This window comes from Uloborus diversus, chromosome 7, assembly GCF_026930045.1.
Source record: "Uloborus diversus isolate 005 chromosome 7, Udiv.v.3.1, whole genome shotgun sequence".
NCBI classification, from domain to species: Eukaryota; Metazoa; Arthropoda; class Arachnida; order Araneae; family Uloboridae; genus Uloborus; species Uloborus diversus.
Window position 1 is genome coordinate 77,462,814 of NC_072737.1, and position 11,998 is coordinate 77,474,811.

General features: G+C 32.3%; 1 protein-coding gene across 1 annotated transcript; it reads left to right on the plus strand.

Annotated features, from left to right (window-relative positions):
- The first annotated feature begins 1,649 nt into the window (after window positions 1-1,649).
- On the plus strand, window positions 1,650-11,471 carry LOC129226750 (NPC intracellular cholesterol transporter 2-like). The gene is made up of 5 exons (XM_054861381.1): window positions 1,650-1,680; window positions 4,510-4,518; window positions 5,175-5,285; window positions 7,687-7,862; window positions 11,341-11,471. Exons 1-5 carry the CDS (start codon window positions 1,650-1,652, stop codon window positions 11,422-11,424), a joined length of 411 nt encoding a protein of 136 aa, XP_054717356.1. The 3' UTR covers window positions 11,425-11,471.
- Window positions 11,472-11,998: the final 527 nt, after the last annotated feature.

Below are 11,998 nucleotides of genomic sequence, written 5' to 3' on the forward strand. Positions count from 1 at the left end.
TAGTCCGCCTGTGATAATGTTCTTAAAAACTTCGTTTCTAGTTTTGAAAAAAATGAAAGCAATCGACAGAAACATTATGATTTGACTTGAGAAAAGCCTCGAAGAACCACGTGAGAAACAAAAACAATATCAAATTTATAGTTCGCTATCGACCAAAAGTTGAGATGAAGTACTGAATAATGATTTGAATGGAGAAAAGCCTCTGAAAATAAGGGATTTAAATTTCAATGACAGGTTTTAATTTCGCAGAAATTAAGAGGTTTTAATTAATTTCTCCCGAACTAATTGAGATTTCGAAAAATCCTTTCTTAGGGGTTAGTTTCGTAATCATGCGGACATGCCTGCCAAATTTCAAGTCTGAAGCTTCAGCGGTTTCGGCTGTGCGTTGATATATATATATATATATATATATATATATATATATATGTATATATGTATATATGCTATCTCAGGACATTGATATATATATATATATATATATATATATATATATATAGATAGATAGATAGATAGATAGATATAGATATAGATATAGATATAGATATATATTTTTGATCACGCCCAAAAAATCTTATTATTTTTATTGCATTAATAAGAAAAATATGCCAAAAAATTGGAATCATCTTTCGAGAGAACGACGTTGAGAATGTACACAAATACAATTGAAATAAAGTTAATGAATGTATAACAGTAATAAAGCAGTAATAGGTCCATTAGTTAGAAAATTATTATTATTAGTGAGAGATGAGTATTCTGGGGAAAAATGGTAAATCAATCTTAAAGAAAAATTCAAATATCATATACACTCAAATCTGTTCTTGTGCGGTCTTTTTTTTGTGAGATTTTTTTTAAACTATTTTTTGCGCGATTTTTTTCTGTTCGGTACATTAAAATTTCAATCAAATTCGGACTCGATTGACGAAATTATTTTTAAAACGAGTGCGAGGTAGTATCTTCAAGTGACGACATAGGCACCCCGATGGGAAGTTACTGTGACCTCCCAAAAAATTCCATATTCGAGAAATTTTGTCCGACTACTCGACAAGATTATCATTACTTAGTTTCTTTGACTTATTTTAAAAATAAGCAGTTCCTAGTTATTTTGTAAATCTTTGGGTTATTTTCTACGTGAGACTTTTTTTATGTGACTCCCTATCCACCGCATTAAAAATGTTTTTTAATTGTGATGCGAAAACAACATTTTTCAGCTACTCGTGAAGTTTCGAACAATTTTTTTTATGCGGTCTCTATCCACCGCCTTAAAAATATTTTTTAACTGTGTTGCGAAAACAATTTTTTAAAGCTACTCATGAAGTTTCGAACAATTTTTTTTATGCGGTCCATATCCACTACATAAAAAAATATTTTTTAACTGTGTTGCGAAAACAATTTTTTTAAAGCCACTCATGAAGTTTCGAACAATTTTTTTATGCGGTCCCTACCCACCGCATAGAAACTGGTTTGGGTGTACTTATTTAAAATGTTATTTAAATGAGGGCTTTATAATTAAATGAGCATTAATAACACGGAATCAGCACGCTAACCTTAGTAACCAAGACCCGTGGATTCGATGAGTTATTCGCATAAGAAGTCCATCCTAACATTTTACAGTAATGAACAAACAAACACAATCAGATCTTAGCTAGAAAATGTGGGAAGAATTCGCATACTTCCATGAGGGTAAGTACATGACTCTTTTATTACTTGTCGATTGACCTCTGTTGATGCGAAATATTTATGGTGGTTATGATAGAAAGTCGAATGCGGGTTCAAGGGCGGGTTTTGCTTTAAATACCGCATTCAGTTTCAGAAAAATCACACTCGAGTGCAGTGCTTTCAGTAAAGGATCATCACGATATTGGATACCTCTTTCAAAAATGAACTGTTTCGCTGTTTTGTCGACTTTGTTTCTCTTCTCTCAAGCATGGGCTTTGAAATACACCGATTGTGGTAAGCAGCATGTTTTCCCTCTAGTAATTCTCATAGATGTAATAGTGAATGATCGAGTAACGTTCCTGACGTCATCAACAATGAAGCTCGCTTCACGGCAAGATAATTTGATAGTATTTTTTTTTTTATGTTTGTCATGCAAATTTAATGCTTTATTGTGACAAGGCTGAACTGGATCTGGTATCTTAATTGTTTTACTGGTGAGACTGTCATTTTAGGAGAATGAAGAAACGGAACAGTGGTCAACAATGAACGCCATCTACTGGAGTTTAGGGTTCATTCCCTGGAATTAGGGTTGAAATTTCAATTATCAAACTATCACTAAGCAGGCAATAGCTTCGTTCAAGTTCAGAAGCAATTTTCACCCGTCATACCTTGACGGGCAATTTTCTAGTTAATAAAGAAGTAGTAATATTTTCCCCGTTTATTAAAAGTTCTGTTACAGGAACAGTCACATTAGTTTTTTTTGGGCGCGAGAATTTGCAAAAAGGGGTGGGAAACTGCAGGAAAGATATGTATATATATATATAATAAAAGAATAAAATAAATAGATAAATAAATAAAATTGAATAATAATAATAATAATTATAATGTTTCTCCTTTCTCAAGAATCTGCTCTGAAATACATTGACTATTTTCAGCAACATGTTTTCTCTCTAGTAATTAACAAACAAAGTATAATGTTTTTTCCGTTTATTACAAGTTCTATTACAATAACAGTCACATAAGCTTTTCTGGGAGAGAGAATTTTTCCAAATGGGGTAGGATACAACAGAAAAGAGAGAGAGAGATAGAGAGCTAATAAGAGAATAAAATAAATAGGTAATTAAATAAAATTGAATAATAATAATTAAACCCGTATTAAACGACGAAGTTCATCTTTCAATAATCCGACACTCCGTTACTGGCTTGTTTAATAATTAAATCTTAATGCTTTTAACGAGCAGTGTTTAAAGGATTAAAGCTTAGATTTTTTTCTAATAGTTTTCGTCATTATCTTCCGTCTTTTATTTTGCTTCCAATCTTAGCGTACTTGGATATAGTTTTTTGCTTTTTTTCCCTTTTAAAATTCTAATCCTCAGTTTATAAGATTTTTTCACTACTTCCTCATAATTATCAATATTAAACGAATTGAAAATCGCCTGTCAAGATATGTCGGGTGAAAATTGCTTCTTCATTTGAACAAAGCAATTGCCTGTTTGGTGATAGTTTGACTGTTGAAATTTTAACCCTAACTCAAGGGGATTAACCCTCAACTCCAGTAGATAACGTTCATTGTTGACCACTTTTTCATTTCTTCATTCCCCTGAAATGACACAGTCTTACCAGTAAAAAAGTTAGGTTACCGGATCGAGTTCAGCCTTGTCACAATAAAACCTTTCTCTGCATGTTAAACATGACCAAAACGTGCTATCAAATTATCAGGTCGTGGAGCGAGTCTCATTGTTGATGACGTCAGGAGCTTTACTCGATCATTGAATATTATATTTATGAGAATGCCGTGTAAACTAAGGATGGATCCAGTTTCTGATTTGGAACGGGGTCATTATCGGAAAGGGGGCTGGTAAGTATATTATTTGAGCACAAATAGGGGAATGAGTACGAATTGTTCGAAATATTGGTCCTCAAAACTCAACTCAAGCCTATATTTGGTTGCTTAAAGGAGGGTCATGACCTCCCTTCTGAATCTGCGCCTGGTGTGAACAAACTTTCGGAGGAAAACTGATTTCTTAGGATTTACTTTTTTTTCTTCTAAGATTCAAAACATCAATATTGATTCTTCGGTGGGCAAGTGAGGAAAAGAATGTCGCTCGTTAATATTGAAAAGTTTGCTTTACAAAACTCAATGAAAACCAGTTAATATGTTTTTAAAAACTAAATGCAATAATATCTCTTATAAAATACCGTGTGATGTAGTGTGTTTCAAGTTTATAATGTGTCGTTCGTTTAAAATGGAAAGAGCTTAAGAATCATATTGAAATTTCTAACATAGTAGTTGAAATTGTAAAAGAATATTTATTTATTTTAACATTGTAAACGAGTACGCCTCTAACTGCTTGTGAAGACATTTCATTGCCCTATTGTGTGGAGATGTGGTAGTTTCTGCCTCTTTCGGGTATCAAGTCAAAGTTATCTGGGTGAAAGACTGCTGATTTAACCTCTAGTCTAGGCCACATGGGACTGCGCCAAAGCCCTCTAAAGCTCTTAGCTTTGAATTGTATAGAGCATGTTGATAATTACACTATTAAGAACTATCATGAAGCCTCCGCCATAAAAAAAGTTGGTTGCGCCAGTGGTCCAGAAAATTGTGTTAATTTATAACGGAGGTTCTCAAACTTTAGACCTCCGCGGATCCCCCTCCGGAAAAATTACGAACTTCGCGGAACCCTCCCCCCCCCCGGCGCGGGCACAAAAAAAAAAGGAAAAAGATTTGATACAGTTTAAAATATTTTTTTCTAATATATTTTTACGCTTTTTTTCCTTTAAATTTATTTTTTGATTGCTCTGTATTTTTTTCAGAGTTTTTGTCTGGTTTTATTTTCTACATTATTATTTTAGGTTATGGAAGTAAAGTTCAATTTGAAATTCAATTAGGAATAAAAATATTATTACTAAATTTCTGCAACAAGTTTACTAATAGAAATAAACTTTTGAAGTTAGTGAACTGTTAGCCTAGTTCAAGTGTGTTAATTTTTCATCTGAGTTGCATATGTATGGCGTATTAGGATTTCAATTATTAACTATGGTTCGGGCAAACCTACCCTGGCAGCGTCGCAATACTGTGATTAAAAATGTACTTTCTTTTTTAATTGAAATATCGTTACTCGTCCTTCAATCTCAATTATATTTAACGTTTAACTGAATTGCACCGCGGACCCTGTAGCATGCACTCGCGGGCCCCCGGGGGTCCATGGACCACAGTTTAGGAAACTCTGATCTAGGATACTCCCTATGGAGCACTGTATAAGTTCTAAGATGTGTGTATAAAATCACATGTAATTTTACTTTGAATATGTTATGAGAATTCAGTCCTAAAATTTTGAGCTGGCTGAAAACAACAGTATTCACAATAAAATTTAGATATCTCCTAAAAGGCAACTAATTTGTCTTTTTAAGAAACAGCCTACTAACCTAACTCTGCATTAGCATTATAGTGGATATACGTAACTGACATTTGTAATTTATCTTACTTTTTTTAAGAATAGCTTTTGGTTTTTTTCCAGGTTCAAAAACAGGACAAATTAAAGAGGTTTATTTAAGCGGCTGTGAAGACAGCGACGTCTGTGAGGTAAAACGTGGTGAAACCTATACTTCTAGACTAACTTTTGAATCTTGTAAGTATAAGTCACACTTCTAAAAATTGCTTCGATTATGGGTGGTAGACTAATTTATTTATGACTGCACGTGATCCAGGATTTCCAAGACATACATCTTTTATAGAAAATTTTAGAATAAAAAAGGAGGATCAATATCTTTCAATTTTAAGTATCCATGTATTAAAAATTTATGATCATTAGCAAGTTCCTCGTTTTCTCCTAAAAATATCCGAAACAACTGTGCAAATTAATGTTGCGTTCATTTTGGACATTTTATAACATATTGTTGCTTTGAAATCTGCTATTAGGTTCTCAATTCTAAGAAGGAAATTTGTCTTTAAGCTTCAAAATAAAGATTCGTTTAACCCTTAAATGTCTCTCAGTTAAACCCTTAAAATGATTTTTTAAAAACTTATTTTGAATTGCCTTTTACCTTTTACTTCCTGTTATGATTAAAAAATTGTATTTTAATTTATACATGGTTTATGGTTAAAAGCTATTTTTAATAATTGGAATTTAGTCGGAAAAACAACAATTATTTTACAGCCAAATATCTTAAAGTAAGAATAAAAAGAAGTCAGCATTGTTAAGTGTAACGACTAATTAACAAAACGTGCTAACAAAACGTAAACTAACAAAACGTACATGAAGCAAATGCTGAAAAAATAAATCTAGTTTTCTACCTGTATTTTACCTTAGTACGAGAGATGCTATTAACATGTTAAAAATTGAATAGCATCTTCAGCTGGTTGTTGGCAACAACATAGCTCAACTTTGTTCTCACAGTATTTTAAAAGACTACATTATGTAAGTAGCCAATAGACACCATTCGGCGTTTAAGGTCTCCTACACATGCGGCGGTTATTTTAATCAACTTTTCTGAAAAGTTGCCTTTCAACTAGTTGATTGGTGTGTTACGTTGCGTTCACACGACGCAACTTAGTGGAATCAACTCTGCTTCTCGAAAGAAAAGTATATATATATATATATATATATATATATATATATATATATATATATATATATATATATATATATATATATATATATATATATATATATATATATATATATATATATATATATATATATATATATATATATATATATATATCAACTTTGCTTCTCAAAAGAAAAGGATACACACACATATATATATATATATATATCCTTTTCTTTTGAGAAGCAAAGTTGATTCCACTATATATATATATATTCATGTCTTACATCACTGGACTAAGCCGAAGCTATTCATGCAGTTGCTCCACAGCGCTGTTAAAACTGTACCGAGTTGACTCAATTAGTTTACTCGTGCGTAGAGTGAATGCTTGGCAATGTCCTGTTAGTTGACTTAACACACCAGGATGAGAATGATACTGTCTGATAACGGATTGTATGGAAACGCAAACATCTGGTTTTTACGCTGAAATGGACGCATCTATTACTTTTTTTAGGGATATCAGCGTTTGCAGATTGCATGTGCCTCTAAATTTAGTCGAGTCTCAGTAAATTAAGTGGAACACGCGCATCAAGTTTTTACTTTTCCCCCTCATTCAGATAGACTTGTCTTAACTGGATGTTTGCCAATTCCGTACTGTACAATCTGTGGTTGAACAGTACGTGCCTGTCGAGTTAACTGTCGTGTGAAGGACTGGTTTACACTTCCTAATAAGGGCCTTCGTTATCATCGTCACGTGCGGGAGAATTCGACTCGATAATTTCAGCAACATTTTGTTATAGACCTTAATGTATTAACTAAACAGGAATAAGTACATTTTTAAATCTTTATTTTTGATACAAAGATATTCTGAAAGTTAGATCGATAAAAATTTCCAATTAGCTAGTTGCCTTATTTGTTTTACTATTAATAGGGTAGCGGCACCAGTAACAGATGAGGGTGCAATAACAATCATAAGTTTGGATTTAAATAATAAGAATTTTAATCGGGTAAAACTGATGTTGCTGCGACCCATGAGTAAAGTGCAACCATTTAGTGTTATCAGGGTGAATTTTATGAAGCATTTGGTATATTTAGAAGTCAGTGTGGAAGGTTATGAACAGCCACCATGAGGCCAGCTGGTGTTTCATTATCATTTAATTTTAATAAGGCTTTAGCTCTAAAAATAAAGAAATATTGCACATTTTGAAGAGAAAAAGGTGTCTGTTACTGGGGGGGGGGGGGGTCAGACCTTTTTTCGAAATAAAGCAAATAAAAATAGAATTGACTAATTCAGAGGATTAAAAAGCAGCCAAACATTAGATGAGATGTTGCTGCAAGAGAAAAAAAATAGTTTAAAAAGTCTAAGCAGTACATTAAAAAGCTCAGGAAATTGAGTTAACCTGATAACAAATTCTTAAGCATGTCTGTTACTGGTGGCGTTACCCTAATTATTAAAAAAAAACTATAACATTTTGACAGTGACCGAAAGTGAGTCTTTGAAGGCGGTGGTCCATGGAACCATTAATGGAGTTACCACGCAATATCCAATTCCAAACTCGGATGTATGTCAAGAGGAAGGCGTCGATTGCCCGATTGAATCCGGAAAGATATACACCTATGGAAATGAAATCGAAGTTCGCAAGGCGTATCCTTCCGTAAGTACTTTTTTAAGGTTTCACTTGCACTGAGCAACTTCGGAAATTGATTGAGGGACTACGAACGCTCTTCTAACAAGATTAAACCATTGCGAAAAGATAAAATGTAATGTGACACCAAGTCATGTGATTGATTTTAAAGCAAAGCATTGGAAGAAATCAGGTTTCTTTCGCTAGTTCACGCAAAACGTGGCAACTATTCGTCGTTGTTCAGTCACGTGAATTGAGATCGTTGCCAAAGCTTTTGCTAAACCAATGATTAGACTTGCTCATTCCATTTATAACTCCTGCTCTAAGGATTAAACAGATAATTGCTTATTGTGATTTTTACCGGTAACGAAACACTACTTAGTTGCATAAAATAATAATAACATTTATTGCAAAGAAAGGAAAGTAGCATTATTTCTGCTACGCTATTGAAAGTATCATTTTATAACACCAGTCAAACATTCATTACACCAACAAATTGAAGATAAAACTTCGCGTTAAAATTCAATTAAAACGCGGAAAATGCAATTTTGCTGTTTACTTCTAGAAAAAAAATATTTACAGATTAGTTTTTTAATTTTTGACTGAGAAGTTTTTCTCAGAAATAGATTTTCAATGAATCCTCTACCGAGCAAGTGAAAAAATATGAAATATAATTTTTAACATCGAAAACATTACTTTTGAGGTAGTTTCACTACAAGCACCAAAAACATTTTGCCTTTTACTGCATGATGAATTAACAGGCTGTTGCAGTTATTTAGTAAGAAATTTATGCGATTTTTATGTGTTGTTAGACAAGGCTCGCCATTCTTTTCAGATTTATTTTAAAAATATAAAACAGACATTAAATTTTTGTGTACTTCAGAAAATTTAGGAATTTCAAGTAGAAAAATTTTAACTGATTTTTGTAATAAGGTAAGTGCGGATAATATGGCCTATCTAAGGGAGATTTGAAATAAAATAAAAACTATTTATCCTATTCAACAAGTTGTAATATTAATTAAACCTAGAGATCAATTACTACAAGAAACTAACAAAATATCACCACTTTTGCTTAAAACAAGCATGAAATAAGATGTTTTTTAAAACCTTGTCAATATGCCTTATTATACTATGGTAGGATAATAAGATCTTTAACACTCTTAAATAATCAAAAGAAGCTTCTAAAATTGATAATTGAGATCAATTATAATACATATGCATTAATTATGCTTAAAGTCTTCAAAATGACAAAAAATTCTTTGTTTGACAACCGCCAAGGACACTCAAAATTATATAGACTGTCACACCGACGCATTCCTTGTGATGCCACTTGCGATACTTTAGATATAGTCCCATGACATCCATCTTATCCTCTCACAAGTGTGTGACAGTACCAAGTAGCATCATTTTCTTCAGTATTGTTGCCTTCATTGAGGGTTTACGTCTTTTTTAATTTTATTTTCTTTATTGTTTCTGTCAAACAAGTCTTTAATGACTGGGGTTCTCTGATAATAATTAGCTATTCTTCTAACAATTGGTGTTTTTTTTTTCATAATTTTCTCTGGGGTAGGCATAAACTTCTGAAATGCTGTACCTTTTACTGGAGCGAACAGCTCATTGTCTTTTTCATCGTCCAAACTAGAACCGTAAACCATGTGGTAAAACTTTTCAGAAGGTCAGCTTGGAGTAGTACCATGACACTGAACCAATGAGTTAATAGTCGTAACTACTTATAAACATCCATAATATATTGAGAAAGATCTAAAATAAGATGTAAAACTGACAAACATTGTTGAAAAAACAAAGGAGTATAATGAGGCCTACGATCAAATTTGGTAGGCCTTATTAGCCGCTTACATCGTGCACAAAGAAGTCCACAAAAGTACAATAATTGGTTTATATCTATAATTCAGAAATTAAAAATCGATAGAAGCATTGACAACAGAAAACTGGAGAACAAAACTATATCTAAAAGTATAATATTACAAAATTTGTTTAACATTCAGTCGGTCGATTTTTATTATTCGTGTTGCACAACCGCTCCGCGCAAACGAATCTCGTCGCACTGGTAGCAACATGTGAACAACATGTCAAGACCAGTATGAAGTTCCATCTATGAGTGTTAGCTACCTACGAGTGCGTCCTTGAGGGGATAGGAACATTTTAAATTGTACTTTTGTTGCTTAGGCCTTATTAGCCGCACCTACCTTACTTATGTAAATTCAAATGAAACAGAGCCATAAGTGACATGCATATGCATAGAAAGTCATTGTTGTATGTAAGCATTGCATAAGTTTTATTGAAAAAGTCCAACCCACCTCACCACTTAATACTTAGTTAAAAAATTACTAATATTTTATTTCAATTTACCTATTTGTTATCTACTGATCAAGTATATCATTGAATTTAAATGTGCATTGAAATTTAAAACAACTTTTGCAAGAAAACAAATCTCATTTTCTTTTGTGTATTAATTGAATGCATTTTATCGGTTATGTGGAATAACTCCGTTTCATTCTTCATTTTTATGTTAGCGGGAGGAAGGGGGGTGGGGGATGGGTAAAAAGAGGCTTCTAATGTAAAATTTGTATGCTAAAAAATAAAATATTTGAAAAATATCTCCCTCATGTTCTGCAACTGTGTCATAACTCAAAAAACTAGTATTTCATATTTAGTAGTACAAGAATAATTGCAACGATGGTTGAAACCTTCCGTTAAATAAAAATCGTTAGTTTCAAACTTAGAGCAGTAATTAGTAACTGAAGGGAGCAAGTTCAATTAATGGCTTAGGAAATGCTGAGGCAAAAATCTCAAGTCATACGGTTCAACTTCGACGAATGGGAGATCCGTTACACATGAAACGAGAGGAAGAATCCCGATTTCTTCCAATACACTACTTTTAAATATATAACGTGACAAGTCACGTTATATATTATATAATAATATATAACGTTCCCCCTCGTTAGTATAATAACTACAGACGGTTCCCCCCGTCCTCGTTAGTATAATATATAACTAACGAGCATAATATATAACTCTCTCACTTTTATTCCTTCTCAATGGTTTCATGTTTTGACGTTGTTATAAATTTGCGCGAAATGTTTTTTTTTTTTAATTTTTTTTTTTCAACGTTAAATTTCTTGAGAAAAAATCCCCCAAAAGCGAGTTACATAGATTGTAAATCTTGATGAAAATGCTTTATCAGAACTATTTTCCTTAATTTCCTCCATATTTATACACTTGTTTTCCAAAAAAAGTGTCTGCAATAAAAAGGCTTTTATTATTTCATATATACATTGTCAAAGCTTCTAACTAGGCTATCTAGGCTATTCTATTCTTTCTCTTACGTTTATTCAATGCACATACACCAACACAAACACTGTTTTAATCTGAAGTTGCGTTGGTTTATGGTTCTGACCTTGAATGATTTTTTTCTAGAAATTTTATGCTATTTTAATGTAATTTGTAGCAATATTATATAAAAAAATGCTATTCTTTTCACATATAGGTTCGTGTTGACGTGAAATTTCAACTTAAAGATGCAAGCAACAACGATGTCGTATGTCTAATTCTCCCTGTTAAAATTGTCTAAACAAAAGAAAATCTTTCAAACATATCATGCAAGTGTCAAAAAAATGGAAAAATTTGTAGTTTTCTTTTTTATGAAATTAATTGTATAATTTGTGAAATAAATACAATTAAAATTTTTCAGCCACTTTTTTCAAAAACTTTTGTACTCAAAAATGCTTTTAAAAAATTTATGCACAAAAGCTAGATTTTTTTTTAATTTTAAATTTGTAAGACATAGGTAATATTAATACTGTTATAGCATCAGTTACAAATGTGAGCGATAAACGGACTACTCATACGAAGAAATCATACAACTTTGGCCCATTGATACATTAAAATCTAGATTTAGTGGAAAATGAAGTAGAATTAACCAAATTTTCTTTTGTGAAAATCTAATCATGTGGTTGGACTGATTAAACCGTCATTTTACTCAAAATATTTTTGCATGAGAAAGGTTTCAATATAGCTGCATGATTTCCACTTTGAGCTAAAGTGACAAGTCCTATCAGACTTGCTAGGATAGTCAAAATATCAATATTATTATTTAGACATGTAAACATTTGTCCCTGTTTGAACGAATGATACATTTTGTCGCT

What these genes read in the sequence shown, in the direction of transcription:
- LOC129226750 (XM_054861381.1), top strand. Translation starts at nt 1,650, where the DNA reads ATGTGGGAAGAATTCGCATACTTCCATGAGG. An exon ending in TAGACTAACTTTTGAATCTT is followed by an intron (nt 5,286 to 7,686) that starts GTAAGTATAAGT and finishes ACATTTTGACAG; the next exon opens with TGACCGAAAGTGAGTCTTTG. An exon ending in TTCGCAAGGCGTATCCTTCC is followed by an intron (nt 7,863 to 11,340) that starts GTAAGTACTTTT and finishes TTTCACATATAG; the next exon opens with GTTCGTGTTGACGTGAAATT.